The 14,549-nt window shown below is 33.6% G+C and overlaps 1 protein-coding gene across 2 annotated transcripts in view; it reads left to right on the top strand.

Moving 5' to 3' along the window:
* The window catches only part of LOC128021982 (equilibrative nucleoside transporter 1), a 15,443-nt gene extending 6,804 nt beyond the window's left edge, over nucleotides 1-8,639 (top strand). For both annotated transcript variants that reach the window (XM_052609179.1, XM_052609180.1), the window contains exons 5-13: nucleotides 223-362; nucleotides 445-579; nucleotides 1,328-1,425; nucleotides 1,491-1,572; nucleotides 1,639-1,706; nucleotides 1,795-1,903; nucleotides 3,099-3,184; nucleotides 5,266-5,465; nucleotides 7,306-8,639. In XM_052609179.1, the coding sequence (XP_052465139.1) occupies nucleotides 223-362; nucleotides 445-579; nucleotides 1,328-1,425; nucleotides 1,491-1,572; nucleotides 1,639-1,706; nucleotides 1,795-1,903; nucleotides 3,099-3,184; nucleotides 5,266-5,465; nucleotides 7,306-7,417 (1,030 nt within the window). In that variant the 3' untranslated portion in view covers nucleotides 7,418-8,639. The remainder of the gene's footprint in view (nucleotides 1-222; nucleotides 363-444; nucleotides 580-1,327; nucleotides 1,426-1,490; nucleotides 1,573-1,638; nucleotides 1,707-1,794; nucleotides 1,904-3,098; nucleotides 3,185-5,265; nucleotides 5,466-7,305) is intronic.
* The last annotated feature ends 5,910 nt before the right edge of the window (nucleotides 8,640-14,549 follow it).

Raw genomic sequence — 14,549 nt, 5'->3', positions numbered from 1 at the left:
ATATATATATATATATATATTCATTGAAATTATTTTCATGGGAATTAAACAATTTACCTCCAAATTATCTCTCTCAAAAATAAAATGAAATAAAATAATAAATTAAATTAAATTAAATTAAATTACTTTGTTTTATGGTATTATTGGTATATATATATACTATTCTTGTCAATATTATTTTGGGGTACACGAGGCAGACCTGTTCTGTGCTTGAATCCACAGAATCCCTCAGAAGATCCGGATCGCAGGGAGTCTGACGGCGATTCTGCTGGTGTTTCTGCTCACTGCCATCCTGGTGAAAGTAGATTTGGAGCCACTGGCGTTCTTCATCATCACCATGATTAAAATCATCTGCATTAACTGTGAGTCTCTACAACAAATGCATCACGGAAGCAGGACGGCTCGTTCATCTCAATTGATCTTCTCTGATCGTGTTGTTCCCAGCGTTCGGAGCGGTTCTTCAGGGAAGTCTGTTCGGGATGGCCGGTCTCCTGCCAGCGTCCTACACAACACCCATCATGAGCGGACAGGGGCTCGCAGGAACCTTCGCTGCTTTCGCCATGATCTGTGCCATCGCCAGTGAGTCCCAAATACAGTACAACCACTTCAGCTCAAAGAGTCCTTACACCAGTCTATACTGCAAGACACACTTCACAACTCAAATAACACTTTATATTGAAGAATAAATACAAGCACCTAAAAATACAAGCATCACACTTTCTAGGGTGATCATTTATTTATTCATAAATACATGTGCCCTAAAACAAAGTCATATATATAGATACATATATATATATATATATATATATATATATATATATATATATATATAAATATATATATATATATATATATATATATATATATATATATATATATATATGGATATATAGAGAGATATATAAATATACACACAAAAACAAATAAAAATATTGTTAATTAAAAATTTGTTAATATATTATTCTTTTTATTATTACATGATATATAATTATTATGATCAAATAAATCATATATATATTTTAAATTAATTCATTATTTTTTAAATATATATTTTTAGATTTTAACATTTTTTTTACTGTAAATCCTTGAGTATTGCAAAAAATTAATTAATATATAATTATTATTATTATTAAATACAGTATACATATTTTACATTAATGTATTTTTAATCTTTATATTTTTATATTCTAACATTTGCCGTAAATCCTTGAGTGTTACAAAAAAGTAGAAGAATTTATTAAGCTATAGTTATTAATTTTTATTAGTTTGTTAGTTTCTAAAATCAGGTTTCCATCATCTTGTGATGTAAAATAATGTTCTCTCTCAGGTGGTTCTGCTTTACACGACAGCGCGTTTGGATACTTCATCACAGCGTGTGTCGTTATCTCCCTCGCCATCGCAGCGTACGCGGTCCTTCCTAAACTGGTAAGATCCGAGCGGCGCGCTGATGAAAGATGAAGCCTGAAGCATTTACTGTTTGTCTTCTGTAGGAGTTTTATCAGTACTATCAGGAGAGTCAGCAGAGCAAACCAGCTGAAGATGAAGAGAACAAGACGGATCTGCTGAAGAAAGGTACGTCACAAAAAAAATCACATCACAAATCAGTCGAAAACCGTTTTTTAAAAGAATTGTCTTTAGATGAGCGGGAGAAGAGCGCTGGCGGTGACGACAAACAAACACCGTCCATACTGGACATCTTTAAGAAGGTAAACATGCATTACACAGAACACTTTAGCAGCTGCATAGCAATAATACAGGTGAAAGTGAGAGTTTTTCTTGTATTTCTCTCTTCAGATCTGGGTTATGGCGTTCTCTGTGTGTTTCGCCTTCACCATCACCATCGGCACGTTTCCCGCCATCACTGTGGACGTTAAATCTACTGTTGCTGATGGAGGACAGTGGGGTGAGAGTTCAACGAGTTCACAGTCTGATCACCAATCTGATTATTATGCTTTTTTTTCCTCTGTTTTTTTTTTTTTTTTTACTGTAGTTGCAACTAATCATCCCACTAATTTTTTTTTTTAATTCAGAATTTTGAATTTTAAACTCAGGTTTACACCTAACTTTGTCCTGAAATATAAATATTTAATATTAGAAATAATCTACATTTTGATATAAAAATTTGCAATTACCCCTTTTTCACCTCACAACTCTGACTTTCATGTTAACATATCTGATGTTTGACAAATTCTGAGGGCAAAAGTCACAAATGTAAGATAACAATTTGTATTGTAATTACGATTTTTTTTTTACCTGAAAAACAGAAATTATATCTAAACAGAGTTTATATCTTAAAGTTTGGATACATTCAGAGTATATACAGTACATACAATATACATACAGAGTATACACATACAAATACTACTGTATATATATAGAAATTTATTATTTTTATTCCCTTGAGATGCAACATCTCATTTTCAAGGGCCTTAATACACAAAAAATGTATAACATAACAAAACAAACAACAATAATCTCATCACTCAGAAAAACAAAAACCCCACTACAAAATTAACACATTAAATAATATTTACCTAACATGTACATAAACATAGATATGTAATTTAATGCAATTACAAGTTTCAAAGCAAGATTTTTTTTTTTAAACCTTTTAAATGACGTCAAAGATCATACATGTCACAATTATGAGTTTATTTTAAAATTCAGACTTTTAAAAAAATATATTTAGCACTTTTGTGAGAAAAAAAGTCAGAATTGTGACGTATAAATTCTGAAAAGAATTGACTAAGAATTGAGAGAAAAAAGTTTGAATTATGGCCTAAAACTCTGCAATTACCTTTAAATTAATTAATTAACTAAGAAATAAGCTTTCACAGATAATGTTAGAGAAAACAGGCAAAATCGGTGCTTAATGCAAATAATCAGTGTGTTTTGTGTGGTGAATTATTTGCGCAAGCATGAAAACAATGAAATCTAAAAGATATTTAGACCATAAAACCTCTGCCGCTCTTTATGCATTTACAAACTGTGAAGATCATGCTAATATTAAAACATTTCAATGTTTGAATACAAAAACATTTTGTTTGCTGTTTATTTTAAAAGTTCCTGTTCATAATGGCTGAATTATTTCTTTTTAGGTTTGTATTTCATCCCAGTGTCTTGTTTCCTGTTATTCAACATGTTTGATTGGCTAGGTCGCAGTCTGACCGCTGTCTGTATGTGGGTAAGAAACATTACGCAACTTAATTTTCAACACCACTTTCCAGTTTTTCAAACTTCTTTTTACCAAATGTGTTGGTTGCACAGTGTTTGAGTGCATTTCTTTAGTATAAATGACTCCTGTTTTCATGAAAAATTGTTTATGCATCTGATATTTTCTATCTACATGCAGTTTTTTAAAGTGTGACTATAGCATTCAAACACTCGTAACAGTCGCTGTATATTCATATTGCTGCAAATAGATTTTCCTCTAAGGTGGATTATACAAATATTTGTGTTTATACATGGATCCTTCAGAACAATAAATGCATTCTGTATATACACAAAATATATGAATCTCAGAATCAGCAGGTGGGAGGATTTACATGCAATAAATACAGATGACTGGATGGACATTAGTTACTTTGAGCAATGAAATTGATGAAATGAAACAGCTGTTTAATGCAAAACTACCTAGCCCCGCACATGACATGCAAGAAAAAAAAAAAAATTGTGCGCACGATTTTTTAATTTGTTCTCTCAATTTATTAAAACGTGCACACGATTACTATTGCATTCCCTCGATTTACTATTGCGTTCGCTCGATTTGCTAAATCGTGCACACTAGTAATACTAAATAGATGGAACGAATTAGTAAATCGTGCGCACAATTTATAAATCGAGTGAACGCAATTGTAATCGTGTGCACGTTTTAGTAAATTGAGGGAATTAATTAGTAAATCATGTGCACAATTTATAAATCGAGTGTACAGAATAGTGATCGTGTGCACGTTTTAGTAAAATGAGGGAACTAATTAGTAAATCGTGCACACAATTTATAAATCGAGTGAACGCAATAGTAATCGTGTGCACGTTTTAGTAAAATGAGGGAACGAATTAATAAATCGTGGACACGATTTATAAATCGAGTGAACGCAATAGTAATCGTGTGCACGTTTTAGTAAATTGAGGGAACGAATTAGTAAATCATGCGCACAATTTATAAATCGAGGGAATGCTATATTAATCGTGTGCACGTTTTAGCAAATATAGGGAACTAATTAGTAAATCGTGCACACAATTTATATATCGAGTGAACAGAATAGTGATCGTGTGCACGTTTTAGTAAAATGAGGGAACAAATTAGTAAATCGTGGACACGATTTATAAATCGAGTGAACGCAATAGTGATCGTGTGCACATTTTAGTAAATTGAGGGAACGAATTAGTAAATCATGCGCACAATTTATAAATCGAGGGAATGCTATATTAATCGTGTGCACGTTTTAGTAAATTGAGGGAACGAATTAGTAAATCATGCGCACAATTTATAAATCGAGGGAATGCTATATTAATCGTGTGCACATTTTAGTAAATTGAGGGAACTAATTAGTAAATCGTGCACACAATTTATAAATCGAGTGAACAGAATAGTGATCGTGTGCACGTTTTAGTAAAATGAGGGAACAAATTAGTAAATCGTGGACACGATTTATAAATCGAGTGAACGCAATAGTGATCGTGTGCACATTTTAGTAAATTGAGGGAACGAATTAGTAAATCATGCGCACAATTTATAAATCGAGGGAATGCTATATTAATCGTGTGCACGTTTTAATAAATTGAGGGAACTAATTAGTAAATCGTGCACACAATTTATAAATCGAGTGAACAGAATAGTGATCGCGTGCACGTTTTAGTAAAATGAGGGAACAAATTAGTAAGTTGTGCGCACAATTTATAAATCGAGTGAACAGAATAGTGATCGCGTGCACGTTTTAGTAAAATGAGGGAACAAATTAGTAAGTTGTGCGCACAATTTCTAAATCGATTGAATGCTATAGTGATCGTGTGCACATTTTAGTAAATTGAGGGAACGAATTAGTAAATCGTGCCCACAATTTATAAATCGAGGGAATGCTATAGTAATCGTGTGCACATTTTACTACATTGAGGGAACTAATTAGTAAATCGTGGACACGATTTAGCCGTATATTTTTTCCTGCGTGTCATGTGCGGCGCTCCATACAAAACAATTGGATTCGATAGTAAAACAGTTTTATGCTATTAATGCACATGGTTTTTTCTGTTATTTCTCTCTCTCAGCCTGGTAAAGACAGTAAGCTGCTTCCGGGTCTGTTAGTGGCCCGTGTGATATTTGTCCCTCTCTTCATGCTCTGTAATGTCCAGCCTCGCCACAATCTGCCCGTCTACTTCTCACACGACGGCTGGTTCATCGGCTTCATGATCCTCTTTGCCTTTTCTAATGGATATCTGGCCAGTCTGTGCATGTGCTTCGGGCCCAAGTGAGTATAAATACTTACAGAACCCTCGTTTACTAGGACATATCACAGTTATTATCACTGATAAATCTAAAAGCTTAAAACCACAAAACTCTTTCATTACTTGAAGTAAAATATTAACCTTAAAGTATAAAAAACCTTAACTCATTTTATTTCGGCTAGTTATAATTTTTATTTAGTTTAATTTAAAGTGTCAAAATAACTAAAACTGAAATAAAAATGAATAAAAGCCATGTAGGTTTGTGGATTTAAAACAAATAATCAAAATGACAAAAACACATGGCAAATTTACAAAAAAACATAAAAAAATAAAAATAAAAAAAGACACTAAAAACGTGATTAATGTTAAACCAGTGGTTCTAAACATTTTTACAATTTTTAAATGTATAGAATTAAAATAAGGAGTTTCATTAATTAAATTATGTAGCGTAAGTAAACACAATTTTTTACATTTTAGAATTCCAGAAGTTTTATAAGTTGAATGTTCTTTAGGATTCCCACTCTTTGTAACCAGTCTATTTGCATGACATTTGCAATCGTTTGTGATTTACTAGATAAGTTAAGGCATAACATTTTGGGGTATTTTGCTTTCATATTTTTTTTATTTTCAGATTACAGAAATTAAACATCCAGAATATAATATTTATGTATGATAATTGTAGCATTTATATTTGCATCTACAGATTTAAATTACGATTCATATCTTTAAAGGATGTAAAGTTAAATACACCAGATTTATTTCTATCTATATTCTGAAGGTTTTTACTGAGGGGTTTTGTTCATATATCATTCACACTGATTTCTCACTGCACTTTATCTATTTGCATCTTTATATTTCAGTTACAGTATGTATCTTTAATTGTTTTCACCTCCACTTCAGTAACACTTACACACACCAAACTTAACAGTTTTATTCCTATCTATATTCTGAAGGTTTTTACTAAAGGGTTTGTTCATATATCATCCGCCTGATTTTATTATAGCATTTTATCTATTTGCCTCTATAGATATGAATTACAGTACAATCTTTAAAAGTTTCTCCGACACTTTGGCAGCACTTACACACACCAAAATTTACAGTTTTATTCCTATCTATATTCTGAAGGTTTTTACTAAAGGGTTTGTTCATATATCATCCGCCTGATTTTATTATAGCATTTTATCTATTTACGTCTGTAGACTTCAATTTCAACACGTATCTTTAATTGTTTTCTCCATCACTTCAGCGGCACTTTCATGCACCAAAATTTACAGTTTTATTCCTATCTATATTCTCAAGGTTTTTACTGAGGGGTTTGTTGATAGATCATTCACCTGATATATATTTTAACATTTTAACTTATAACCGTATTTTCTGATTTAAATCCAAAATCCTTTAATATGTCATCAAAATCAAACATTTTGAACCTGGCTTTATCCAAAGTTCAGATTTATTTTCTGGAAATATACGAAAATAGTACATATTTAATTAGATAATGCATAATTTGAATAGTATTTCTTGCAACTTGCAAAATAAACATTTGTCTTCGTGATTAATCAACTGGGGAAGTACTGTTGATATTTATTAGTTAAGTCCTTAATTGCCTTAAATTGTACTCAATTAATCTCCGATAATATTTATTAGAGCTAACTAGAAAAAATTACATTCATTATGGAGACCATTTCCCAAAACTATGTGAATCCAGGTTCTCAAGGACAAATTTAAAGGGGGTGATTTAAAATAAGTAATATCTTGATGTGAGATGTTTTAGCTTAAATCCTTTTAAGACATCTTGAGGCTCTTGGTTCTTAAAAATCAATAGATCCAATCATCTCTGAGTCTCTCTGTTGTTTTTGCTGACAGGAAGGTGGATGCGAGCGAGGCGGAGACGGCTGGAGCGATCATGGCCTTCTTCCTGTCTCTTGGTCTCGCTCTCGGAGCGTCTCTGTCGTTTCTGTTTCGAGCGCTCGTCTGAAGTCTGGACAGAGATGAGACTGAATGAGCCTTACAGCTGTTCACACATGCTACAGTCATATTAAGGTCCAGAGCCACCCTCCATACAGAATAAACCCAAAACATCAGCGTGACTACAACATCAAGACCTGATCTTGAGCGGAGAGTTCACAGATTCACTGATGCAGGATGCTTTGAGTCTTAAATACTTTATTTAATTGCACATAATGTAAAAAACTTAAAGCCTACAAAACTGTTCTGTAAAAGAATGTAACACTTTTATTCAACAAGGATGCATTAAATTGTTTAAAAGTAACAGTAAAGACATTTAGAATTTTAGAAAAAGATTTATATTTCAAATAAATGCTGATCTTTTCAACTTTCTATTCAAAGAATCCTGAAGTTTCCATGAAAAACTGCTGTTTTTAACATTTTTAATAATCAGAAATGTTTCTTAAGCAGCAAATCATAATATTAGAATGATTTCTGAAGATCATGTGACACTGAAGACTGGAGGAATGATGCTGAAAATACAGCTGTGCATCACAGAAATAAATTACATTTTGCTACAATATATATTCACATAGAAAACAGATCTTTTAAATTTAAATGATATTTCACTGTTTTTTTACAGTATTTTTGACCACATATATGCATCCTTGGTGAGCAGAAGAAACTTCTTTCAGAAACATTAAAACAATTAAATCTTGCTGACCCAAGTAGTTTAAATGTTAGTGCATAAACAGTACAACCATTATGTGTGTGTGTGTTTTTTTTTAAAGAAATACTTGTTTTAATATATTTTGAATAAATAGTTCACCCAAAGTAATTATTTACTCATGCCATAATGAGTTTTTGGATGTGAAACTATTGTACGTTTTTATCAAAGTTTCCTTAAAGATATATTTGCACGAGAGCAACATTAAAGACAGAACAAGATGCTTTTTGTATAATATTCAAACCGCTTTACTTTTATAGAAGTTTATATTGTATTATAGTCTTTTTTTAATAACCAGATGGACATTCGTAGTGCTTTTTATGAATGTGACGTGCATTATGATGTTATATTTAACTTGTATAAAAACATCAACATGAAGTTTTGAGCACATACGAACGAACTAACTCTACCTCCTGCCATAGTGAAACTTTTTTCCTCTACACTACTTTATTCTATGAAAGACAAGAGACCAAAGTGCCAAATATGATGTGCTTTGTTATTAATAAAGATTAATATGTTTAATGTTTATTTCTGCATTGATCTCCATCATTGTGTTTGTCCTGGTTGCAACAAACCCACTTCTTAACTTACGGTGTTTGTTGCAACGATCTTCTGACCTCCAAATTGCACAATATAATCTCATACAAGGTTAAGATATCAAAAGAACTTTATCAGATCAAACACAGAATGCCCATTTCTTATGCAAGTTTGATGTTTCGAAAAAAATATATAAAGTAAATTATTTCAAAATAGGCTATTTGTGAAGAAGGCCTGCTCTCACTTCATTTGTTACGAGGTCTGAACTACTTCAGCTTCACATGATCTTCAACATTTGTTAGGTTTCATCTTAAATAGATTGAAAAATAGGTAACTGCTTTTATCAATTTATTCCAACAAAACTAACTTTTATGGGTCAAATAAGGCAGAAATAAGCCTTTTAGGTAACATTTGCATTTTTTTAAGTGTATACCTGATAAAAATACTATGAGAAACAAAAAAAAAAAATGCACAATTTAGTTGGTCTTTCCAAATTCAATTAATACGAATTTCACATATTATAACTGTAACTCACCTTTAAGCTTTTAAAACTTACATTTTGAGTATCGTTTTAAAAATTCACAGATTTTTTCATCTTCAAAAGCACTTTGCAAAGCATTTACATTTGCAGATTGAGGTTAAAAGCAAACTGGCAATGAAACTTGAAGCTCATGTGATCTGACTGAAAATCTGATAACAGAGGCAGAGGAAGTTACAGTGAAATGGCACAGCTCGCCAGAATAATGCGTCATTGTTTACTAATGGAAAAGTTATATATTAATCTTTTAAATCTATTAAAATGAGAACTGCTCAGAAGTACGTCTATGAAAACTTTAAAGCAATCTGTAAAAACCCTTAGAGCAGCGATATGTACTTTCGTGTTTTGCGACTTTGTAATTCATTATCGTAAATATAGTCCGAAACCAAATAATGTATTAATAGGTACTACAATTGGTTTGAAACTTGCATTGACCTTTAAAAAAAGTACAAATGTGTGTACAATAAATGAAATATATAGGCCTATCTGCCATGTTATCATTTGACCTGGTTGCATATATATATATATATATATATATATATATATATATATATATATATATATATATATATATATATATATATAGTATACTTAAATTAGAGTTGAATGCTAGAGTTAGAGGGTTAAATATAGTATTGTGTTTTTTGTCATTTCTTGAAGATGGTTAAGGACAATCATTAGATTCAGGTTCAACTTGATTCAGGGTTTATATAAAAAGAAGAATAAGAAATGTTGATGAATCTGTTTTATACATGTTTGTCAGAAAGATATTTGGTGTGCCTGGCCCTTTAAGACAGAGGGCGCTTTAGTGATGGGAAATTTGGATAATTTTACCAACTCGGACCTGTAAATGAATGTTTTTTCGAGTCATTTCCTTAATTTTATCAAAATTTTATCAAAATATTATGTGTTACTTCCTTAACATATCTACTACTTACGCAAACATTGATCACACTACAAACAATGCAAAACTATAATGCTATAAGAAACAGAAAATATTCATATAAATCTTTCCTTAACACTGCATGTGGTCAATTGGCTATTATTATTATTAAGTTTCGGCTCAGTCTGCATAGGTTAATCTTACGGGTCTGTCAGGTAGTGAACGAACAGCTTGAAAAACCATAAGACTCGAATCAGGTGAACTAATTTCAGTACAGATATTATAGGATGTTTCGAATGCACGACTGAATGAATCACTCCCCGAGATGACTCATTTGTCCCGAGTCACATTAAAGATTTGTTCATAATGAATGAATCATTCAAGGGGGACCCATCACTAGCGTGGTTGAGAAAAAAAAAAGGACCAACCTCGAGTGAGTGTGTAAAAGAAGAAAGGTGAATTGTCATTATGTATCCACGCTGAAGAGACTGGAGCATTTGCAGACAAGAATTAAGGGGGTTACAGACTGATGGCAGTGGTTTTAAAGTTCAAGAGTTTCTGGAAGTTTTTATGCTGAAGCATTCGATTACGAAGGCACATTTTTTGCACGTTGGTTTAGCACAATTGATTTGTTGAGCTAGACCCCAATGATAGGGAGAAAACCACTTTCAATACAGGCAGTGCTTTATATCAATTCATCGTTATGCCTATCGGTCTTACGAATGCTCCTCCTACTTTCCAACAATTGATAGAGCTGGTGCTTCATGGACTTCATTGAAAGGTTTGTCTTGTTTACCTTGATTTACTGGTGTTCAACAGTCTTAAGGAAGTTTTTAATCGTTTCCGTTCAGCAGGTCTTAAAAATGGGACTGAGGTGAGAGCATTTGTTGGTCTATGCTCCTATAATATTAGGTTTTTCAGGAATTTCAGGAAATAGCCGCACCCCTTCAAGTTCTGATCTGTTTCTTTTCTTGGGAATAGGTATGTTTTAGTTGTGATGGACTGTTTACCCGTTTTGTCAATTTGTACCCTGTGAAAGATCAGCATGCAACCACTGTAGAACAGCACGTGGTCCCTGAGATAATCCATACGGACAAATGTAGACAGTTCGAGTCAGTTTTGATTAAACATCTGTGCAGTCAATTGGGCAATAAGAAAACCCGCACCTCACCCTACCACGCCCAGTGTGATGGTATTGGTGAAAGACTGAATCGAACATTGAAAGACCAACTCGCCAAGTAGATTTGTGAAAGTGGGGCTGAATGGGATAAATATCTGCCTCAAGCAGAACTGGCATATAACATAAAAGTGTTCATTCTAGCACGGGGTTCTCTTCTTTCTTGCACATGGCAGAGAACCATGACTGCCTGCAGATATCCTTCTGAACTGTAGTCCTGCTGTCACCTTCTGTACACCCCTAAAGACTATGCTCATGATGTGACCATGCATTTGTCCTATGCTTTCAAGCGGTCCACTGCAGCTAAACAGAATCCGTGCTCTGTATTTAACCCATCCTAAGTGCACACACACAGGAGTGAACACACACCCGGAGAAATGGGCAGTCGTTTATGCTGCAGCATCCGGGGAGAAGTTGGGGGTTCAGTGCCTTGCTCAAGGGCACCTCAGTTGAGGTATTGCCGGTCCGAGACTCGAGTCAACCTCTACAACCACTGGGCCACGACTTCCCTCACTAGTGATGCACGGTTCGTTTCGTAACCCATGGACCCCGTGGGTTATGTTGCATGCAATTCCCCATAGCTTAAATTAAGTATTTGGAATTAGGGATGTTTACAGCTGATTACAGAACCGGCTTTACTGATGAAATGCGCAATAAATATCGCATGCGATTTCTCGTGCAGCCTGTAAACATAGCTATGCTATTTTAGTTTCCCTCACTCCATAACAAATCATTTAAAATATTAGTAGCCTATTTAAAAAATAATAATAATTAAAATAATAGCCTATAAGAAGTTCTAGCAACATAAACGAAACGCCAAAACAAATTCATTTAGGCTAAAATGAAACTGAAACCAACGTTGAGTCTCGCATTTAACACAACATCAAATGTTTCCGTATTCGGGATGTATTTGAATGCAAAATTATAATTTATAGCCTTCAATTCAACTCTAATTTAAAATAATCTTGTCTGCTAATAATCGGTTAATGAACGTAGGTTGTCGGTGAGGAAAAATAACCGCGATGAATATCCCTATTTGGATATTTTATAAGGTTCTTTGATAAGGTTACAATACGAAGGTCAAGGTAGCAATGTAACTCTGGTGATGTCCCCAATGCACGGTTCGTCTCATAATCCTCGGAAATGTCACTAATTGACACTTCTACTGTATTTTTTTGGACTATAAGTCGCACCTGAATATAAGTTGCATCAATCCAAAAATACGTCATGATGACGAAAAAAACATATATAAGTCACACTGGACTACAAGTCGCATTTACTGAACCAAGAACTAAGAGAAAACATTGCCGTGTACAGCCATGAGAGGGCGCTCTATGTTTTCAGTGTTGACCACAGGAGCAGTGAGCAGCATAGATCGCCCTCCCGTGGCTGGAGACGGTAATGTTTTCTATTGTTTCATTTCTCTTGGTTCATTTCTCTCGGTTCATGTCAAATTGATTTTGATAAATATGTCGCACCTGACTATAAGTCGCAGGACCAGCCAAACTATGAAAAAAAGTGCGACTTGTAGTCCGGAAAATACGGTCATTGAGATTGTAGATGGTGTCTCAATGGTCACTTTGTTAAAATACCTGGAGGTGAGGAATGATACAAGATGGTCACATCCAGTCGGTATTCACTGATATAATAATTCACAAATATCTCAATTACAATTAAGTAGAAATTAATTGTATTGAGTGGTGCTTTAAGGCACTAAAATAGTTTTTTACTTTCTAGTAAAACACATATTTATTTATATTGAATTAAATCCTCTCTTAAATCCCCTCCAGCAGACACACCTCAATTAACCCTTCGTGACCGTATGGTTAAATAAACAGAAAGATTTAAAGATTCTGATTGGTTGTCTGTGCACTGTATTTTCACTGTACTGGATAATCGATAAAACGAGACTTAATACAAGGTTATGTTATAGGAGTGTGATACAGCAGTGTGTGCATGTGTAATGTGTTCTAAAGTTGTTTACAGAGTAATTTGACATATTGCAATATTATGCACAAATATTGACGCAATACCGCACTTATGCAATGTTCTGTCACGTTAGTTGTTTTTGCCACGTAAATGAGTTGAAGTTATTCAGCATTTTTTTTTTTTTTTTAAGAAACAACATTTCTTTTTTTATGCAGGGAAGACTGCAACCTTATGTTGAATTCATTATTTCATTTTACATTTGGCCAATCCATGGTTTATATAAAAAGAAGCAGAAGAAGAAATGTTGATGAATCCGTTTTCGTGTATTTTCATATGTCTCATGCAAAGTTTTATACATGTTAGAAAGGCAGAGCATGCTTAGACAAAAAAAGGAAGCTCAGGCGAGTGTGTTGTGTGTCCACTATTATTGCTGTTAGGCAGATGCTTCTGATTAAAAGAAGAAACATGAATTAGCACTGTGGTAACCTGTGTTTTATCTATGTATCCATGCTGAAGAGACTGGAGCATTTGCAGAGAAAAAAGGGTTACATTGAATACCGTTTGTCGGCAAACTGAGTAAAACAGACAATATTTTGTCTAAAATAACACCAAATTAACTTCTGATTTGCTGGACTGTTGTATAAGATCAGTATCACATTTGCACTCGTGTGCTATTGCACTAAAATCTCAATCTCAAAGAGATATTCGGATATTCGTCCGATTTCGGACGCAGCGTCAGAAGTTATAACGTGAAATAACGTGAGGCGCTCCTAACAACTGATTCAAAAAAAAAAATTCGGAGCTCCAAGGTAAAACACGTATACAGTTAACTCTAATATATCGGTAAATAGAAACATTTGAATCTTTATCCAGTGTTCAGAGTTTGGTTCTGGAAATTCATGCAAATGCCCGTATATTAAATCACACACTGCATAATTTGCATTTTTAAACATCACATTTTGGAAAACTGAAACAATGTGTCTTAAAGTGCCCCAATTACACCATTTATTTTGTGTTGGGAGACTCCAGCAATAGGATTACATGCATGCAAGGTCAAAAACACGCTTTCGTTTTCTCGAAATATGCATTTAATATCACCTATAATTTTCCATCGATTCTCAAAAAATTCGTAAGCTTTCTAAGATTTAGTCTCTCTAAAATCCTCCTTTCCGTTAGCTCTGCTCTGAGTGGTCAGATGGCCTAGTCTGTTGTGATTGGTCTTCCGCGTACAGCGCATGTTGGAAACTAAACACCCATTGCCATAGTTCAACAAAAAAGTTTAGGAATTCTTTCATTACGTGTAAATAGGAAATAATGTGAATTGGTGCATTTTAAAGTGTTTGAAAGATGTAGACCTTGAATTAGATGGTTA

This window comes from Carassius gibelio, chromosome A11 (genome assembly GCF_023724105.1).
Source record: "Carassius gibelio isolate Cgi1373 ecotype wild population from Czech Republic chromosome A11, carGib1.2-hapl.c, whole genome shotgun sequence".
Taxonomy (NCBI): domain Eukaryota; kingdom Metazoa; phylum Chordata; class Actinopteri; order Cypriniformes; family Cyprinidae; genus Carassius; species Carassius gibelio.
Note: the sequence above shows the minus strand (reverse complement) of the source record. Positions and strands in the feature narration are given on the sequence as shown.